The sequence below is a fragment of the Suricata suricatta genome, chromosome 4 (assembly GCF_006229205.1).
Source record: "Suricata suricatta isolate VVHF042 chromosome 4, meerkat_22Aug2017_6uvM2_HiC, whole genome shotgun sequence".
NCBI classification, from domain to species: domain Eukaryota; kingdom Metazoa; phylum Chordata; class Mammalia; order Carnivora; family Herpestidae; genus Suricata; species Suricata suricatta.
Window position 1 is genome coordinate 90,625,978 of NC_043703.1, and position 22,235 is coordinate 90,648,212.

At 37.1% G+C, this 22,235-nt stretch overlaps 1 protein-coding gene across 1 annotated transcript in view; it reads left to right on the plus strand.

The window, feature by feature from the left end:
- Positions 1-4,493: 4,493 nt before the first annotated feature.
- Positions 4,494-22,235, plus strand: part of PLEKHH2 (pleckstrin homology, MyTH4 and FERM domain containing H2) — a 98,282-nt gene continuing 80,540 nt past the window's right edge. The window contains exon 1 of the mRNA XM_029936217.1: positions 4,494-4,616. Coding sequence (XP_029792077.1) covers positions 4,494-4,616 — 123 coding nt within the window. The remainder of the gene's footprint in view (positions 4,617-22,235) is intronic.

Here is a 22,235-nt window from a genome sequence, read left to right on the forward strand (position 1 = left end):
TTTGTTCCTTTTTTGTCGCTGTGTGATATTCCATTGTACGGATATACCACATTTTCTTTATCCATTCATCTGATGATGGACACTTGGATTGTTTCCACTTTTATGGCTATTTGAATAATGCTGCTATGAACATTTATATTTGTACAAGTTTTGGTGTGAACTTAGTATTCAATTCTCTTGGGTGTATAGTTAGCATTGAAGTTGCTGAATCATATGATAACTTTATGTTAAAACTTTTGAGGAACTGTTAAACTATTTTTCAAAGCATCTATACCATTTTTACATTCCCAAGAGCAAAGTACGAAGGTTTCAATTTCTCCACATCCTCACCCACACTTGTTACTATGGCTTTATTATTTTACCAATCTTATTTGTGTGCAGTGGTTGTTTCCCTTAGTAGCTAATGATGTTGAATATCATTTCATGTGCTTTTTGGCCATTTGTATATATTCTTTAGAGAAGTGTCTCTTTAGAGCCTTTGCCTACTTTTTAACTGTTTTGTTTTTTATTGTTGAGTTGTAAGAGTTTTTTATATATTCTGGATAAAAGTCTCTGAGATACATGATTTGCAAATACTTTTCTTCCTTCTGTGGCTTCTTTTCACTTTCTTTTTTAAAAAAATTTTAATGTTTTTTATTTATTTTTGAGAGACAGACAGAGACAGTGCAATCAGGGGAGGGTCAGAGAGAGAGGGAGAAGCAGGCTTCAGATTCTGAGCTAGCTGTCAGCACAGAGCCTGATGTGGGGCTCAAACCCCAAACTATGAGATCATGACCTGAGCTAAAGCCAGACGCTCAACTGACTGAGCCACCCAGGCGCCCCATCTTTTCACTTTCTTGATGGTGTCCTTTGAAATAAAAGTTTTTAATTTTGATTAAGTCCAGTTTATCTATTTGCTTTTTGATTACTCATGTTTTAGATGTCAACTCTAAGAAACTTGCCTAATTTAAGGTCACAAAGATTTATGCCTATATTTTTTTCTAAGAGTTTTAGAGCATTGACTCTTACATTCAGGTCTTTGATCCATTTTGAGATAGTTTTTGTATATGTTGTGATGAAGGAGTCCAAATTCATTCTTTTGCATGTGTATATCCAGCTGTCTCGCACCATTGTTAAAAAGACTCTTCTTTCTCCACAGAATGATTTTGGCATCCTTGTCAAAAATCAATTGACTATAGAGGTACCTGGGTAGTCAAGAGCATCTGACTCTTGATTTTGTCATGATTCCAGGGTTGTAGAATCAAGCCCTGCATGAGGCTCTGTGCTGATTGTTGAGCCTACTTAGGATTCAATCTTTCTCTCTCTTTCTCTCTCTCTTCTTCTGACCATCTCTCCCTCTCACATTCTCTCTTTCTTTCAAATTAAAAAAAAATTGACTATAAATTTGAAGTTTTATTTCTGGACTCAATTTTATTCCACTGATCATATGTCTGTCTTTATGGGAATACCATACAGTTTTGACTACAGTAGCTTTGTTGCAATTTTTGAAATTGAGATATATGAGTCCTGCAATTCTGTTTTTTTGGCTATTCTGGATCCCTTGAATTTCCATATGAATTCAGGATCAGCTTGCCATTTTTTGCCCAAAAATACAGTTGGAATTTTGAGAGGGATTGAATTGAATGTTTGTATCCATTTGCAGTATTGACATCTTAACAACATTAAGTCTTTTAATCGATGAACATGGGATTGCTTTCATTTATTTAGGTTTAATTTCTCTCAGTGTTATTTTGTGGTTTACCTAGTGCAAGTTTTGCACTTCTTTTGTTAAATTTATTCTTTAGGATTTAGTTCTTTTGATGCTATTGTACATGGAATATATTCTTGATTTTGTTTTTTGATTTTTTTTTTTTTTTTGCTAATGAGTAGAAAAACCATTGATATGGTTGATTGTATATTGGTCTGGTTTCCTGAAACCTTGCTGAACTCAAGTAGTTCTAATAGGATTTTTTGTGAATTCCCTAGAATTTTCTATATACAAGATCATGACATTTGAAAATAAAGCTTTGGTTTTCTTTTTTTTTTTTAAGTTTGTTTATTTATTTTGACAGAGAGAGAGCATGAGCAGGGGAGGGGCCGAGAGAAAGGGAGAGAGAGAGAATCCCAAGCAAGTTCTATGCCATCAGCATGGAGCCCAATGCAGGGCTCAGACTCACAACCCAGAGATCATGACCTGAATTGGAACCAAGAGTTGGATGCTTAACCGTCTAAGCCACCCAGGCATGCCTTGATTTAGTTTTCAAACTGGATTCTTTTTGTTATATTTTATGGCCCTGGCTAGAACCTCTAGTACAGTGTTGAACAGAAGTGGCAAAGCAGACATTCTTGTGTTATTTCTGGTCTTTGGCAGATCAGTCATTTATCATTAAGTGTGATGTTAGCTGTGGTCTTTTTCTAGGTGCTTTTTATCAGGCTGAAGAAGTTCCCTTCTATTGCTAGCTTATGGAATGTTTTTGTGATGAAAGTGTGTTGAATTTTGTCAGATTTTTTCCCCCTACATTGATTGAAATGATCATGTGGTTTTGGTCTATTATTCTATTAATATGGTTCATGGTTTTATTTATTAATAAAAATTATTGGTTAATTTTTATCTGTTGTAAAATATCTATCTTTATGGGGGGTTTTTTGCCTTTATGCTATTTTTAAAGCTGCAGAAATTTTCAATAGAACATACACAAGTTATTTTAATTGTAGAGCAAAGCTCACCAGCATGGATTAGACTCTTCTTGCTTAACAATGTTTCTCCATTTCTCTACAAAGATACAAGTGATTCAAGACTTACCAGTGTCTGTTTCAGGACAGCTTTTTATTTTATAATATTTAGTCCATATTTTTTCCCTTGTCCATTCTAAAGCTAAGGAGGAAAGAACTGACATAGCAGAATTGAGAAAAACCTTGTGACTGACTGCATTGTCTATTTCTAAATCATTGATAGTAAATGCTAGTGTGGGCGATGATAAACACCATTAACAAGACTAATGTCCTTAGGGAAAACAGAAAACAATGTTGTGAGGCTTCTCTAAAAACAAAGAAATAAAAAAAGAATGATTTCCAGTTTTACAATTATAAGTTTCCCTTAAATTATGGCTAGAACTTAGGAGCATCTGGAGGCTTTGAGATGGTTGGGGTGCTTTTAATAAAGTTGTAGCCTTTGTAGAGCAAATCTGCTTTTATTTATTTCTAAATTATTGAATGATAATATCAGTATTAACATGAAAATTGGCTTAAGCATAAAACAATATTTATAGTAGGAAAATAATCTTCTGTGGGTTTTTAGCAAGATGAAATTTTTACAAACTGGTGTAGGTTTAGGAAGGGTTATATTACACTAAATAGTGAGAAAGTCAACTTGGATAATGTATGAGGGACACGTGTTTCTAGAACCAAAAAAACAATACACTTCAACTGTAGATCTATCCTGGGGTTCTGAGAACTTTGCTGTCATCTGTACGCCGGGACCAAGGCTTGGCTCCTTTAAGAGATCCATTCCTAACACAGATTTTCCTGTTCATAGCAAGGGCAATCCAGAAATATATCATTAAGCCATTTATTCAAGTGACCTGATGAAACATCCACATTTAAAACAACATTTATGAATCTCAGAATCAGAAAAAAATGAGTAGTTTTTTTTGACTTTCAAAATTTCAAAGCCAATTCCCTTGCCTACTGGCTTCCACCTTGCCGTGCTTCTCCCTGGGATTAATCTCGCCCAAAAGGAAAGCTAATATTAAGGGAAACACTGATTCCAGATTTACATACTGTAGGCAAGTCCAAATTCATATTTATATCTTTTCTCTTCTTGGACCACAAAAATGATACAAATGTGTGCAAGGTCATAATACTTTGCCTGGTTAGATATGCCAAAGGATTTTTGGCTTAAAAGAGATTTTGGATCTAGACATATTTAGGATGATGATAAGTAATAATTGCAATGTAAATCTAACTTATAATTGTAGCACCAGTAATGAAGTTTCTTAGGTTATTCTATATAATGCTACCAATTGAATCAAATTGTGATAATTCTGTAACTTTAGGAATGTAGTAAAGCGGGAAGATTAAAACAATGGTTTATCTATCAGGCAGAGCTAAAATAATACTAGTACTCTGTGTTCAGAGGGTGCTATTATACTGTCCAAAGTGCTATTAAAAATAGCAGCATTTAATTTTTTCCTCACAGCATACTCATGAAGAATATAGGTTTGTTATTATCAGTGTCCTGTTTTTTCTAGATTGGGTAATCTGACACTTGAAAAGGATACGTTATATATAAAGGTTAAATAACACATTGAGCCTCCAAACCTGACCTCTGTCGCCCACTAAGTTTTTTCCATGAGCTATATAACTAGTTCTGGAATTTGTCTTAGAATTCAAAAATTTGTGTATGGTTCATATCATTAGATGGTACTGTGAGTGTGTACAGAGGGTGACACAATGAATTATCCTGAAGGCTAATGATTTGTATGCCATTGGATGCCTTCTTTTCTAGAATAAATATGGCGGAGCTTACTGAGACGGAAGGACCAGTAGATTGGAAAGAACGATGTGTGGCTCTGGAGTCCCAGCTCATGAAGTTTAGAGTTCAAGCAAGCAAGATAAGAGAGCTTCTGGCTGAGAAGGTAAGCTTTTTTCTGCAACCTTTGCTACTAAACATGACCTGTGTGGGGCATATTTCATTTACATTAAATAATCTCAGTACTTTTGGGGGTAAACATTTTTAAAATAAAGAACATAATTTCACTTTTTTGTCAGGGCTTTAAAGCTATTTTTGACATATTCTTTTGCCAATTTTAGTGTGAATTGGACGTTAATCCAAAAAACATTTCTTTGCAGATCTAATGAAATATGTAAGCATTGTGTGTATTTGATGAATGTGAAGTTCATTCATTCCAGATAGAAAAGCTATAATTTATTTGATTTTACTAGAGGAGTGTGACAGCATTTTAATTTACTAAATGTTTAAGAAAATCATGTTTTAAGTGGTTATAGAAGAATGTTCCCTATTGATAGTAAAACATGTTTATACTGTATTTGAATGTATGCACCTATTTAATAATTTATATTGACTAACTGTATATTGCTAAACTATCACCTGGGCTAGAATTAAGTTTAATATAATTATATGCTTCTCTTAATAGTTCTAGTCATGTAATTAAAATTTCATCTATGTCATAGGAATTTTTTTGCATATATATATATAAAACCCATGGATTAATTCATTCATTTGTTCATTCATTCAACAAATATTCACTGAGGGCTCATTTTGCACCAGACGCTCTTCTGTATGCCAAAATTACATCTGTGAACAAGAAGACTTATATTCCTGTTTGCAGGGGATCTAGATTCTAGACCTGTACTGCCCAATATGGCAACCAATAGCCGTAAATCACTATTGAGCACTTGGAATGAGGCTAGTACAAGTTGAAATGTGTTGGAATAAAATACACCTGGATTTCAAAGAATAAGTATGAAAAAAAGAATGTAGGATGTCTTAGCAATAATTTTTACATTGGTTACATGCTGAAATAGCATTTTGGATATTAGATTAAATAGAATATATTAAAATTAATTACATCTATTTCTTCTTGCTTTTTAAATATGGTTACTAGAGGGGCACCTGGGTGGCTCAAAGCATCTGGCTTCAGCTCAGGTCATGATCTCACGGTTCGTAGGTTCGAGCCCCGCATCGGGCTCTGTGCTGACAGCTAACTCAGAGCCTGGAGCCTGCTTCAGATTCTGTATCTCCCTCTCTCTCTGACCTTCCCCTGCTCACTCTGTCTCTCTCTCTCTCTCTCAAAAATAAATAAAAAACGTTAAAAAAATATGGTTACTAGAAAATTTTAAATTATACACATAACTTACATTATATTTCTTTTTTTAAAGGATATTTATAACATTTACAAAAATTTAATTCCAGGACGGTTGAATAGTTTCAAGTGTACAGTATAATAATCCAACAGTTCCATACCTCACTCAGTGCCCACGGAGACCAGTACACTCCTAATCCCCTTCACCTGTTTTGTTCACCGGCCCCCCCCCCCCACTTCCTCTCTGCTAATCATCTGTTTGTTCTCTATAATTAAAGGTCTGGGGGGGGTTTTGTCTCTTTTTTTCCTTTGTTTCTTTGTTTTGTTTTTTAAATTCCATATATGAGTGAAATCATATGATATTTGTTTTTCTCTGACTGGCTTATTTCACTTAGCATTATGCTCTCTAGATCCATCCATGTTTTGCCAATGGCAAGATTTCATTCCTTTTATGGCTGAATAATATTCCATTTTATATGTATACAACATCTTTTTTATCCATTCATCTATCAGTGGACACTTGGGCTGCTTCCATAGTTTGGCTGCTGTAAATAACGCTGCAATAAACATAGGGATGCATACATCACTTTGACTTTGTGTTTTTGTATTCTGTCGGTAAATATCCAGTAGTGCAATTATTGGATCATAGGATAGTTCTATTTTTAATTTTTTGAGGAACCTCCATACTGTTTTCCACAGTGGCTGCACCAGTTGCATTTCCTTCAATAGGGCACAAGGATTCCTTTTTCTCCACATCCTCGCCATATTGTTATTTCTTCTGGTTTTGATTTTAGCCATTCTGATATGATGACTTACATTATGTAGTGCTGTCTAGATGGATAGATAAATAATATGACTGGTCATCCATAACTGCTCAGAAGAACTTACAAGGTGGTTTCTTAAACCCTTGTCAGCATTGTCTTTTGGGATGGAGACTGGCACATGCATCACATCTTTAAAAAAGATCTTGGGGCACCTGGGTAAATCAATTGGTTAAGTGTCTGACCATTGATTTTGTCTCAGGTCATGATCTCCCCTTTGTGAGATGGAGCCTCGCTCGAGTCAAGCTCCAGGCTGGCCAGGGAGCCTGCTTAAAATTCTCTCGCCATCTGCCCCTCCCCCACTCAACATACTCTCACCCTTTGTCTCAAAAAAAAAAAGCCCACAAAAAAAACCCAAAACCAAAACAAACAAACAAAAAACAACTTAAAAAATGTTAAATCATCATTCTAGTGCTAGCTGAGAGTCTGTTTTGTTTTTTAAAAGATTTTATTTTTATAAGTAATCTCCATCCCCAATTTGGGGCTCAAACTCACAACCTTGAGATCAACCAACTCCACCAACTGAGCTTGGCAGGCACCTGCTAGCTGAGAAACTCTTAGTACAGAAGTATTTTTTTTTGTACAGAGGTATTCTAATAAAATTTAGGAAAACATCATTCAGTTTAAACTTTCCTATATGGCATCTTAAGTTTTTGTGCTTTAACGTCTTTTAGGTGGAAAGGCTAAAACTATTCTATTCACTATTTTGAGTCAAAGGATGATTCAGTAATAAGCTCTGTGGAATAAATCCCCAGTATCAGTTTGCTTTATTTACCACTATTAGAGTAAGAATTATAATCTGAAAAGAAAATCCAAACTTTGATCTCCCAAGCTAGGGAAGTTTATTCTAACTCAAAGTTAGTGACTCATGCTTAGTCTTTTGTTCCTCTCTATGAAAATCATTTCCCAGATTGTGCTGATTTATTTAGTATTTTCCACAGTCCCAGCCACTCCATACAATGACTTTGTTAAGATCACCAACTATATTTTTGCTGCTAAACCTCATGGATACTTCCCAGGTGTTGCCTTATCAGCCTTTTAGCAGTTAGCACACTATTGACCACAGCCTCCTTAACATTTTCTTGATTCCCTTGATTCTGTATTCTCTGGGTTTCTTTGGGGACTAAACAGGAGTTATGTTATTTGGGTTTCAGTGAGTTGACCTTTAAGTTCTAAATTTTATGGCAACACTTGTCCTTTAGAAGGCATGTTGCAACAAATTTCTTTAGGAGTGCCCATCTTTCAGATTTTAAAAGTGTCATTTTTTCCTATAAGTACATTTACAAACAGATTTTTGGTTGTTAGTTTATGTCATTATGTCATTTTTTCTTTGTCAGTGAATGACTATTGAGAGGAGCATTATTTCAAAATTGCTCTTGTAGTCCTGGCTTCTTTCTCTCTTCTTCCTTCTTTGTCTTCTTCTTCTTCTTCTTCTTTTTTTTTTTTTTTAAACTGTGACTTAGATCCTGTGACAGATCTAGGAGATGGGATTATTCAGATGTGTTTTATACAGTGGAAAGTGGATAAATATGCCAAGTTACTCATGGTTTCCCAGAAAATATATTCACCACTAAAATAGGAAAAATGTTTTTAATGATATTTTCTGTTCTATTCCATTATGAAATATTTTTTCCTGGATTAAAAATTATTTTTGGTACCCACCTGTGTTCTAAGAATAATACCAAATATTTATTGATTTATTATGTGCTAAGCACTTTATAGGTATAATTTCTTTATTTTGTATAATAAGCTATAAAGTAAGACATTTTATTGTACCCATTTTACAGATTGGGAAACTGATACTATGTGCAGGGCAATCTTCTTGATACATACATTGTTAGTTCCATATATATATGGCATGTATATAAAGTTGATATATACATCTATTTGTATGTTATAAATTATAGAAATGTATATTAGATATTTATACAATATATAAGGTGCTTTATATATATTAACTTTTAAAATTCTTATTATAATCCTATGAGGTAAGTACTAATATTATCCTTTTTTTATCCTAGAGGAAACTTAGGTGCATACAAGTTGTTTAACTTGCTCAAGTTTGTGGTGAAAAGTGAATGATGGAGACAAGAATTGAAACTGTATTCTGCTATTAGAGCCTGAATGCTTAGCCATCACCCAGCATGGCCTCTCTAATCTGGTTCTATTAACACGCTCCTTGCTTTCTCTGATACACTTAGCTGCCCATCTATTCTGTCTTCCCCTCAGCCATGCAACATGCAAATCCATCTCTGCTTGAGAGCAGGTATCTGTGTGTGTTAGGATGTGCGTATGTGTGTAGTCACAGTTTACATAGCACTACATATTTTTAAAGCAAACCCAACTGCATCGCTTCTACATGCCAACTTGAGTCCAATGTTGCATTCCAGAGGCTGGTCTGGTCCCATCCATAACCTTTGGTTTTGTGTTAGGACCAGTCTGCCCCAAGGCTTCTCCCGAATAGTTCTCCAGACCTTACCCTCAAATGGATGCAGGCCCAATGCTGAAGATTCTTGAGAGAATACTAATTTGATTCTTCAGCTTTCTGCCAGGAATTCTGGCCAACTTTTCTTTCTTCCAGAAGTCCTGGTTCTTAGTTCTGTTTTATTGGCACCAGCTATAGGCAGCTTATGCTAGGTGCCAACTATGGTTCCTGAGCTTTCACTACAACCATTAGATAGTTTGAACCCCACAGTAACTTGGGGCGGCTGGGTTGCTCAGTTGGCTAAGTGTCCAACTCTTGATTTCAGGTCAGGTCATGATTTCATGGTTTGTTAGTTGGAGCTGCACATCAGGCTTTCCACTGACAATGAGTAGTCAGCTTGGGATTTTCTGTCTCCCCCTCAACCTCTCCCCTACTCTCTCTCGCTCTCTCAAAAATAAATGAATAAACATTAAAAAAAAAACCCACTCTAACTCTATAAGATACCTATTATTATCCCCAGTCTCAGGAGGTTAACATGAAGAGTATTTGAGGTATGCCTGAGTGCCTCAGTCAATTAAGCATCAGATTCTTGATTTCAGTTCAGGTCGTGATCTCATGGTTCATGGGAATGAGCCCCCAACTGCGCTCTGTGATGACAGCATGGAGCCTGCTTGAGATTCTCTCTCTCCCTCTGACTTTCTCCCGTTCGTGTGCACTCTCGTTTTCTCTCTCTCAAAATAAATAAATAAACATTAAAAAAAGGTTGAGAATATTTGACCAGTATGCCCAATATCATAGAGCTAACAAATAATAGAGTGGGCAATAAATCTTAGATCTTACATATTTTTTTGTGATGCAGCTAACAGTGACTAGAACATAGAAATAAGTCATTATTTTCCTACATATTTCTTTTTCTTTCTTTTTAAATATTTTTAATGTTTGTTTATTTCTGAGGGAGAGAGAGAGAGACAGAGCATAAGCAGGGGAGGGGCATAGAGAGCAGGAGACACAGAATCTGAAGCAGACTCCAGGCTCTGAGCTGTCAGCACAGAGCCAGACATGTGACTTGATTCCATGAACAGTGAGATCATGACCTGAGCTGAAGTCAGATGCCCAACCGACTGAGTCACCCAGCTGCCCCTATTTTCCTACATCTTTTTTAAGGAACACACTGCTTAAGTGTACAAGGAGATGACTCAACAAATGTAATTACTGATTAATATGTAGCATCTCTGTCAATTTTTTTTAGGAAAATTTATGAGATCTGTGTGTTTTTATAATTAAAGATGAATTTCAGTTATATATACTTTATGTTTTTTGGAGATGGAGTAGGAGAATACATGAGATTAAAAAAAATACGATTTTTGCACCTTTTTTTTTTTTCCATCACAATTTCCAAGTAGCTTCAGATATTGAAGCTTGTGAAGAAAAAGGCCTTATTGAAGTCTTGGGCAAAAACTGCTGTAAGTGGGAGAGGTCTTTAGAGGAATTTAAGGAATGGTGTTGGAAATATCTCCAGTATGCCAAATATAAACTCTTCAGGGAAGCTGAGATTTAAGTAGTTTTCCTACTTTACAGTATTACTGGTTAGTGTTCTGAGTCACAGAGGGAAAAGAGAAAGTTTCTTTTTACGTTGAAGTGAATGCTATTTCCTATGGGTTAGGTTTTCAGTAAAAAAAAAAAAGGGGGGGATGGAAATATGAAGATGTTTCCCTTTGGGCATCTTAGGCATCGGCATGGGCCACATAAACTAGTGCTGCTGTCACCTGATACAGCATCGCTGTCTAGGATTTCCTGCCATGACTGCCCCTTGACCTTCCTTTCGTGTATTTGATTCCCGTGAGGCGGGCTATGAATCAAAGGACTGAGGAGTCCCTGGACGGCATAGTATTTGCCTTCATTTAATGGTAATGGTCCAGTACAGCATCATGACCATCCTATTTCAGTTGCACATCCCCTCAGTCACTCTGTTGTCTTATCTAATATTTCTAGTACCTAACGGGAATTATACATATACTAACAATGAGACTTTGCAGGCTAATTTAAATGTCTTTTTTTTTTTTTTGGCAACTGACTGAAGAGATTATTTATTATAAGAAAATAAATAAAAATGGTGATGGAGTCTTTCTAACAGTGATGGGTTCTGTTGGGAAAAATCAGGAAGAGATACCTGGTGGGGAATTACTCTGGCTACAGAGGACACTTCTCCGGTAGTAAGTCAAACACTAGGTTTAGAATTTGCTACTGCATTTATTACTGAATAAATCACCTGTTTGTAAAAATTCCCATGTTTGTCCAAAGCCTGATATAGGGCAGCAGATTATTTCAAGTTTCTTTTAGTGACTTGGTATGGATTGGTTGTGGAATGGACCCAAGATTTACATTACAGTCTACACTATGAAAGTAAAACTTACTTGAATATTTCCTGCATTGCTTTTGCTTTTTGTATTTTGCTAAGTTATTTTCCAGCCTGAATGATTATAAAAAGTCACCCCAAATCAAAGGATTGCCCTTCCTGCCACCCTTATGTTTAAACTCATGTTACAGGGTTGTAAATTTTGTTGGATGCACTTAACATATATTTACTAAATGCAATGTGAATTTGCTCAGAATTTATGATCTGTAATACAGATTGCGGGAACATAGGTTTTTTTCCTTTTGTCAAAGTTTATCTTTGCTTGTAAATAATTTCTTTTGGACAAAGTTGAAACCTTCATCCATTCATTTGCTCAACATACATTTATTTACTGAATTTCTGTTATATGGTATTCATTACTCCTGCCTTAACCATTGTTATGTAAGTAAAGAATACATGCAAAATCTTCTTAGCTTACTTACTACCTAGTGGTAGAATTATGTGAGAATCTCAGATTCCAAATTTAGCCTCTCTTGGCTATACCTCTGTCTCTGTGCTTTGTTCTGTGGTATGTTACTTGAGAGCATGTAACTTAAAATTGTTCCTGCTATGAATGTTAGTATGACTTTAAGTTACCCATAAAAGACGTCTATGTTAAAAGAATAGCATACAGGGATGGGGGCTGCCTGGGGGGCTCACTTGGTTGAGCATTCGACTCTTGGTTTCGGCTCAGGTCATGATCCCAGGGTCATGGTATTGAGCTCCGCGCTGGGTTCTGTGCTGAGCATGCAGCTTGCTTAGGATTCTGTCTCTTTCTCCCTTTGCACCGTTTCCCCCATTCACACTCTTGCGCTCTCTCTCTCTCTCTCAAAAATAAATTTAAAAAAGCATAGCATAAAGGGGATAGAAATAAAGACAAATGTTTTCCAACAAAGAATTCTGTGGTTTTACGTATTTGGGACTTATTTTCATATGGTTCTGTATAACTATATGCTGTGTGGAATTTATAAATACCAAAGCAGCTGTAGTTCAACTAAAAAAGCACTAGGGAATCAGAACATGAAGGAAGACTCAAATCCCAACCATGTCACTGGCTAGGAGCATAAACTAATACAAGGCATACTCATTCTGAATATCAACGTCCTAATCTTCATGAGGAGCATAACAATCTCTGTCCTATGGTGTGGCTGTGAAACAATATAGTGGAAAGTTTCTGGTTCCTAAACACTAACTAGAGTTTTTTTTTAAAGTTCTCTTCTAATCTCCAAGTTATTTTTCTTTCCTGTGAAATTATTTCCCACTTTTATGTTATTTTTTTTTTCAGGTTGTAAACTTTTCTCAAATTTCTGATGATTTTTGGTGATCCATTCATATTTAAAAATGGGACATCTGAAAAGTTGGCCAGCAATTGTGTGTAAATAGTCAGTGCTGGTCAACTGTCCATCTTTGCTTTAGGGTATGAGGGTGGGGGACTGCCTATTGCACCATGAGCCCATGAATGCCACAGTTGTTGGAGTGGTGCCCTCTAAACAATTTATTCAGTTTTGTAAGAGAAGAACATTGCCATTTTCAACAGGAAGTAAATGCTTAGCTGCTGGACATTTGGCACATGGGGATAAGTGAGAAGATTTCAGGAGTTAGTTGACTCTAGGGCTACATATTTTCACTAATATCCCCTGTTTTCACCCCGCCCCAATCACTCATGATCTAGGTCTTTACTGGATTCTGTGGGGAAATTAGCTCCTAGGAGAAACCCAGGACCCTCCAGTCCTAATTCCACACTGTGGTTTCTGCATCATCAAAAACAAGGGGTTTAAATGAACATATGCACATTTAACGGTGAGCTTGTCCCACCCCCACTTTCAACCTTCCTCTCTTTTAAAAAAATGTTTTTTAATGTTTTTATTTATTTTTGAGAGAGAGAGAGACAGACAGACAGACAGACAGACAGACAGACAGCGTGAGCAGGGGAGGGTCAGAGTGAAGGAGTCACAGGATCCGAAGATAGGCTCCAGGCTCTGAGCTAGCTGTCAGCACAGAGCCCAACGGGTGGCTTGAACCCACGAACCATGAAATCATGAACTGAAGTTGGATGCTTAACCGACTGAGCCACCCAGGTGCCCCTCAACCTTCCTCTCTTACGTGGCTCCTAAAATGCTGGCACAAACATTTATCCTATGGGGGAAGATTAAAAGTCTCTGGAAATCTTCTCAGCCCAGGAGGAAAGAGGAAGTAGTGCCGACAATCAGTGGTTCCCCAACAGAAAGCCCAGCCAGATCACCTAATGTTAAAGTTCATGGTCAATAAGCCCCATATATGTGCTAAAACATCTAGGTACCTTTTTAGTCCCTTAACCTTACATTTAAATGTAAGTAGGCAGCTCATGAATGACCAGACATCTAAGGAAAGCCTCTAATGCAAAAGATAGAGAGCACTCAGAAAACAGAACAAAACACGACATTGCCAATGGAGGGAAAAGGAAATGAAACAGAGCAAGCAAAATCCTATCACTTAATATTCCCAGAGAGAAAAGATATTGCATCCCTGAAACAAGGAATATTCAGAGAATAAATAAGGACTCTTGAAAAAATAAAAAACTTGGTAGAAGAAATAGTAAACTTAATAGGTAAATTGGAATATAAACTTAAGATAAATACCTGGAAAGTAGAGAAAAAAATGTTGAAGAGATGGAAAACAAGTGAGAAAAGATTAGAAATTAAGAGAACTAGTTCAGCATGTCCAAGACTTGAATGATAGGAAGTCTGTGGGGTGGAAAAAGTCAATGAAACAAGGCACGAAAGTTTCCCAGAATTGAAGCACACAAGATTCTAGATTGAATGGTCTACCAAGCATCTAACACAACAAATAAAAATAGTTTTGCCCAAAGACACACCATCATGAAAGTTTACTATAGACCAAAGAAAAGATTCTGCAGACTTCCAGAGGTAAAAAACAGATTATATGTGAACAATCAGGAATTAGAATGGGATTTTTTAAGACATGCAAGTTCCCATATAACCTTCTTGAAGAATCTCCAGAAGAATGTGCTCCATTAAAAGGAGGAAGCAAACCAAGAGAGGAAGCCATCGGATTCAGGAAACAGGAGCTCCAATGTGGGGAAAGGCAGAAGGGCCTTCATGAGAAGACAGCTGAGTCCTGACAAGTGGGGAGTCAGTCCAGATGGGTACAGGTCAGAGGCTCTGGGAGAGGCTTAAAGATGAAATTGGTAGAAAATCAGGCATGAATGAATATCTTGAGAGATGATTTAATTTGGAGCTTAATTATTGATAAGTTCATAGAAAGCTAGATAAATAGAAGAACAAGACCCTTAACTCTAGGGGGGAAAGTTATGTAGCAAAAGAAAAATTAACTATGGTTTACTACATAGTTCATCTCTGAATATCACCAATGGTCACGGTAACACTAATACTGAATAGTGAATTAACCAAAGGTAAGATACAAAAGTATTAGAAGAGTGAAAGTGAATCTGTGTTTATAGTGAGGATATCAAAGAGCTACACCCTCGTCCTCCATAAGGGAAGGAAATAGGAAATCATAAACTAAAAAAAGTCAACGAAAAAGAAGTAGGTTATTTAGAACATGAAAGTAAATAGAAAAAGAATTGGCTAAAAGAGTGTAATTATTTTTATTAACAAATCTTATGGAACTAGTTGGTACTTTACGTGTATTTATGGCTTTGATAAACAAAAACAGAAGAAAAATTAAATCAAATTATGAAGTAAATGGACTTGTACAGTCTTTTTGGGGGAAATCTTCATAATAGAATATTCCCATGAAATCACTGTCTAAACAAAATAATTTATTTGGAGTTTTCAGGGTATATCAAAAGGAATCAGACTTTCTGGGTTATATTATTTGGAGGTTAGATTCAGTCAGGACAGGATTATTACATGTCCTTGATGAATTACCCCATTTATAATTATCAACACTTTAATGCTAATGCAACTTTTGGCATTAAGGTCTCTTGTCTGATTTTGATATTGCTTTTAGGTAATACTTGCTTGAAATATTTTTCTGTCCCTTTACTTTCAACCTTTTAGTGTCCTTTTTTTAGTATGCCCCTTTAAATATTATGTAGCTAGACTTATTTCTTTATCCAAATAGTGAGATAACCTCTTTAAATATATCTAAAATCATAATAAATGCATTCTATTTTTACACATCATGTTGCTGAAGTTTTCTTTATCTCCCCCCTTCCATGCCTTTTTCCCCTTCTGATGCTTTGCAAGCTGTAGATTGAATTTCTGTAAGCGATTATCCTTAATTCTTTTTAAAAAGAAAAGCCAGTACACATACTTTATATTGTAATAATAGAACTTGAAACTGAATGTGGTAAGGGAATAAGGAAATGTTACCGAGTTGGTGTTAATCACAAAAACATGATCTCTGTATAGGGGAGCATTGTGCTGGGGGTCCGTGAGGGGAAGGATGGGAAGCCTGTAGCCGTGGGAGCTGAGCATCAAAATAGCAAGTACCAGACCGTTAGGATGGCCGGCACGGATTCTTCTTTAGAGGATGGGCTTTAGAAATGGGGCCTTTTCTAGAACAAAAACAGCTCCTTCAACTTAAACTTTGGATTAAGCTCTTGAAATTTAGGTAATTATTCAGCTTTAATGGATACTAGGAGTTGCTAAATGTTGTATAAATTCATTAGAAGCCATATAGTGGAGAAACGTCAGGCAGTCAGAAAGAAATCAATTGTCCCATCTTGTCTTAGAGAGAGCTAGTAGTTTTTCCATCATTGTCACAAAACTACCTCCTTAGAAGGCCTGCGGTGGTGTGGAGATGGGCTGGAACAGGGTATGTTGATACCACATTTTGAGTGAGATGATTAACAAAATTGAAGGAGATCTATGGAAGTTAATTTAGCCCTCAATGACCTCGTCTGCTGGCTTTGCAACAGCAGCAGACTTTTAAAATTCATAATATAGGTGTGTTTTTATAAAACGAAAAATGCAATTTTGAAATCTAGACCCAAAATGGCCCTGCATTCTGTGGGTCACGGCACGTCACAAAACATTCCAAAGTCCGAAGGAAGGACCACATTCAGTTTCAGGTTCTATTACTACAATATAAAGTATGTGTACTGGACCTCACCTCTCAGGAAAGGTGGCACGTGCACATAGGGAGGAAGGAACTGATGGTAGGCGTCTCTGGTAGCTATCTAAGCCTAACTAGTTACTTTAATTCCTCAGACTCTTGCATTCTGCCTTAAGTCCTTGCTTCCCTACACTGCAGCTGACCTCACAAAGGTTAGGAATGACCAAATTAGCATATATTTGCATGTATTATTTGTCTTACAACATATTACTTACATGTATCTTTCAATATATTACTTATATTTAATTTTTTTTTTGAGAGAGAGAAAGAATGAGGAGGGGCAAAGGGAGAGGCAGAGAGAATCTGAAGCATGCTCCATGCTCAGTGAGGAGACTGACATGGGGCTTGATCCCATGACCCTAGGATCATGACCTGAGCCAAAATCAAGAGTCAGATGCTCAACCAATCCACTGAGCCACCCAGGGGTGCCCTACTTAGGTGCCCTTAATGTTTTTTATTACAGCAGTTTTCAAGCATACAAAAGTAAGCAGAATATTATAATGGATCCCCATGTAAACATTACCCAGCTTTAATGATTATTAATTCAGTATCAGTCCTGTTTCATCTATACCCTAACTCACTTCTTTCTTATTTTATATTCAAGCAAATGCCAAACATATTATTTCTTCCATCTATGTACATTTCTAATGACTGTATGGTATCTATCTATATATGGGTATATCTGTTTATATATTTAGATAGTTCTATTTTTGGACATTTGTGGCTTTTATTTTTATCATTCAAATTATAACACAGCAATCACAACCATATATTTTTAATTAATGAAATATGAACAGCTGTTTCACATCACTTTGACATGTTTTCTTATTTTTATCCTCACAACTTCCTGTAAGGTAAGTAGAGCAGGTTATACTATCCTTATTTTATAAACAAGAACGTTAGAACACAATGTCAAACTGTTGAATAGTAGAGTAAGAATTAGAACCCAGAGTGTGCCCGGCTGACTCAGTCAGTACTGCATGTGACTCTGGATCTCGGGGTTGTAAGTTCGAGCCCCACACTGAGTGTAGAGATTACTTAGAAATAAAATCTTAAAAGAATTTTAACCCAGATCCCTTGAATATACTTTGTTCATTTTAAACTCAGCCTTGCTAATTTATTCATAAAAGTAATACATGTGTGGTAGAAATATGCTGCTACATAAATATCCATTGAACACCCATTAAGTGTTAGATACAATGCTGGACACTTTCCTGTCTAATCTTCATGTAAATAATGTGAGATAAATGTTACCTCTTTTACAGATGAGGAATGGAGACTCAGAGAATTAATGACTTACCCATCATTACATAGCTCATAAGTAGTGGAATTGCTTCCAATTTAGATCTTCTTGCCTCTAACTTCAGTGCTCTTTCCACTTTTCCCTACATTAATATTTCAGGGGCCACCCTTTTTTTTTAAGTTTTTATAAGTTTTTTAAGTTTTAAGTTTTTTAAGTGCAGAGCCCAGTGTGGATCTTGAACCCATAAACTGTGAAATTATGACCTGAGCCAAAATCTAGAGTCCGATGCTTAACTGACTTAAGTGACTTAAGTCAGTGGCTTAACTGAGCCACCCGGGTGCTCCAATGGCTACTTTTCTTTTTTAATTTTTATTTATTTTGAGAGAGAGCATGAATGAGGGGGGCAGAGAGAGACAGAGGCACAGAATCTGAAGCAGGCTCTGGGCTCTGAGCTGTCAGCATAGAGCCTGACATGGAGCCCGACCCTAAGCCAAAGCTGGTCACTTAACCAACTGTGCTACCCAGGCACCCCAAAGGCTACCCTTTTTTTAAATTAAAAACAACAACAAAAATGTCTTTATGAGTAGGTGCTTTTAATTAACTTGTACAGTCATACACCTATAATTTTCACTTCCAGCACATTTAGCCTGTTTATTTGTAACCTTATATCCCAAGTCTTTAGAAATGGTGTGTGTGTTGTGTGATGCCTTTTATAGTGGAGATTATAAAGACCTTTTCTTGGGTAAGGTTATTTATTGCTTGCTACTGAGCTTTTAGAGTTTTACTGTATGGCTGGTATGTGCAAGGTGTTATGGAGGATATAAAAGGTCTTCACACATGAAGTCTGTCTTTAAGAAACTTCAGTTGGGAAAATAATACAAGGTAGAGTCAATGACATAGGAGCAGAAGAAAAGTAATTTGGCAGCAGTAAAAATACTATCCTTCATATATGCATAGTGCTTTACAGATGAAATCCTTTTCAATAATCTATAATATATTTAATACCTACTGCATATAAAGACCTGTATTAGGATATGTAATAGTGAGGCAAAGTGACAAGGCTTCTACTCTCTTAACACTAGAAACAGAATTTCAGGAAGAGAAATCTGATCAGATATCTCTATAGTCCTTGCCTTAATTTGCATTGCTATAACAAAATGCTACAGATTATGTTGCTTATAAATAACAGACATTTATCATAGTTCTGGAGACTAGAGATCTGAGGTCAGGGGAACAGCTAAGCCAAGTGAAGGCTCTCTTCTCTCAGAAATTGTGGACTTTTCATTGTATCTTCACGTGGTGGAAAGGGCTAGGGAGCATTCTGGGATCTCTCTGATAAGGATAAGGGAATTAATCCCATTCACGAGGGCCCCACCCGTGTGACCTCATCACCTCCCAAAGACCTCACCTCCTTACACCACCACAGTGGATGTTAGGATTACAGCATGTGAATTCTGGGGGTAGACACGAACATTTAGATCATGGTATTTCATCCTTGGCCCCTCAAATTCATGTCCTTCTCTCAAACAAAATACACTCATTCCCTCCCAACAGCCCTAAAAGTCTTAATATCTCTTCCAGCATCCACTTACAAGTCTATAAATATAGAGTCTCCTCTAAAATATGTATTGGTAAGTCTCAAGGTATGATTTATTCTGAGGAAATCCCTTTCAGATGTGAACCTGTGAAATCAAATGAGTTATGTGTTTCTGAAGTAACAATGGTGGGACAGACATCGGATAGATATTTTCATTCCAAAAAGGAGAAATAGGAGAGAAAGAAGGGGCAACAGGTTCCAAGCAAGTTCAAAACCCCACAAGGCAACTAACATTAAATCCTAAGACTTGAGAATAATCTTTTTGTTCAACCCTCTGGGGTGGAGGTCCTACCTTCTGGAACAACTTGCGGGGGAGAGGGGCCTTACCTTCTAGACCCTGAGGGGCATTTGCAGCCCAATGGCTTTGCAGGGCAGCTCTTATGGGTTGGAGTTGCACACTGCTGGTTCTACCAGTCTGGGGTCCTATGGGTAGCCCCACCCCCACGGCTTTCATTGGGAATTGCCCTGGTTGGGGTTCTCTGCTGGCCTTGCCCATGAGGTGGCCCTGTGCTTGGATTGTGCTCTTGCAGCTCTGGGCAGCTTCCCTTCCAAATCTAGGTGGAGGTAGCCATGCTCCCAGTGGCTCTGGTAGGCCTGGGTCAGCCCCCCTCCCACCACCCACCTAATGGCTTTGGGAGACATGACTTTGGTTTGGTTGGAGGTTGTGTGGTCTGTTGAAACCAAGGAAATGCCGCACCCCAAATTTGTGAAACTGAAGGCACAGCTCTGAGGATTTCTGAATTGCATTTAGGATCCTTCCTCCTTGTCTTAAAGAATAGTCCAAAGTCATAGCCATAGCTCTGAGGTCCCATCTTGTACGATCCAAGTCCCACAGCCAGCCTCATTCCTTCCTCTTCAGTTCACATGGACTTTTCCTTCTTCAGTCACTACTTAACTCTTTGGTTCAAACCCATACTGAGCCCTTAATCAAAAGATAGTTTGGCCACACCCTGTCCTCTCCTGAACAAGCTTTCCCATTTCTTTCAATATGGAAACACTGAAAAATATCCAGATTTTTGGGTTCTATTTCCTCTTTGATCAATTATCTTCAAATCATTTCTATTGTCGCATTTTACTATAAGCATTCAAGAAGGATTCGGCCACTCCTTCAACACTTGGCTTAGAAATTCCCTCAGCCAAATATCCAATTTCATCGCTTGCAAGTTCTACCTTCCACAAAACCCCAAGACAAGAATCCAATTCAGCAAAACTCTTTGCTGCTTTATAGCAAGGATCACCTTTCCTCTTGTTTCCAATAACATGTTCCTTATTTCCATCTGAACCTCATCAGAATGGCCTTTACCATCCATCATATTTCTACTAATTCTCAGTTCACAACCTTTTAGGTATTCTCTGAGAAGACTGAGGCTTTCTCCACAGCTTTCCTGTTCTCCTTCAGAGTTCTCACTGGAATTGTTTTAAATGAAATTTAAATGGTCTATTCATCACAACGTAGGTTTTTTCTACCATGTACCTCAGAATTCTTCCAGTTTCTGCTGATTACCCAATTCCAAACTCTTCCACATTTTTAGGTATTTGTTACAGCAGCACTCCACTCTTGGCAGCAATTTCTGTCTTGGTCTGTTCATGCTGCTGTAACAAAATATGACAGACCGCATAGCTTATGAACAATAGAAATTTATTTCTCACAATTCTGGAGGCTGCAAGTCTGAGATCGGGGTGCCTGCAAGGCCAGGTTAGGGCCCTCTTCTGGGTTTTAGACACCTTGTATTTTCACTTGGCAGAAGAGACTAGGGAGCTCTGTGGGCCCTCTACTATAACAGAATTATAAAATTCATGAGAGTCCCACCTCACATTGGGATTAGGATTCCAAGGTGAATTTAGGGGAAACACATTCAGATCATAGCAATCCTTTTAAGAAAGTATTCAGCCCATTTCCCCCCCAAGACTTCCATTTTTTAGAGCTGTTTAGGGTTCACAAAAAATTGGGTGGTGCAGAAATCTCCCATATATTCTCTGCCCCCACACCTGCATAGCTTCTTTCATGACCAACATCCGCCACCAGAGTGGTACCTTTGTTAAAATTGATGAACCTACATTGACACATTATAAGAACCCAAAGCTCATAGTTTCACTCTTGGTGTATATTCCATGGATTTGGGCAAATGTATCCATTATTAGGGTATCATACAGAGTATTTTCATTGCCCTGAAAAGCTGCTGTGCCCTATTTCTTCATCCCCTCCTCCATTGGAACCCTACAATATGCATCCTTTTCAGATTGGCTTCTTCCATTGAATAATGTGCATTTAAGTTTCCTTCATGTCTGCTCATGGCTTCATAGCTCATTTTCTTTTAGCGTTAAATAATGTCATTGTCTGGGTGTACCATGGTTTATTTATCCATTCATCTAGTGAAGGACATCTTGATTGCTTCCAAGTTTTAGAAATTAGGAGTAAAGTTGATGTGAACCTCTGTCTGCAAGTTTTTGTGTTGACATAAGTTTTCAACTCCTTTGGGTAAATACCAAGAAGTGCAATTGCTAGATCATATGGTAAGAGTATGTTTAAGAGTATGGTAAGAGTTTTGTAAGAAACTGCCAAACTGTCTTACAAAGTGACACCATTTTGCAGTCCCATGAGCAATGAATGAAAGTCCCTGTTTCTCCACATCCTCAGCTCTACATCCATTAACATTTGGTGTTGTCAGTGTTCTGGATTTTAGCCATGCAAATAGGTATGTCAGTAATTTCTTTTTTTCACTAGCAAAACTTTACAGATCAGCAACTTGTCTATGGATTTTCCTGGCAACCTCAACGGTTTTCAAAAGTGAGCTTCAGTCTCCATGAGTGCAAAATTTTCCTTAACAATATAAAGTAGTTAGACTTTAGGGGTGATGATTGTCAGCA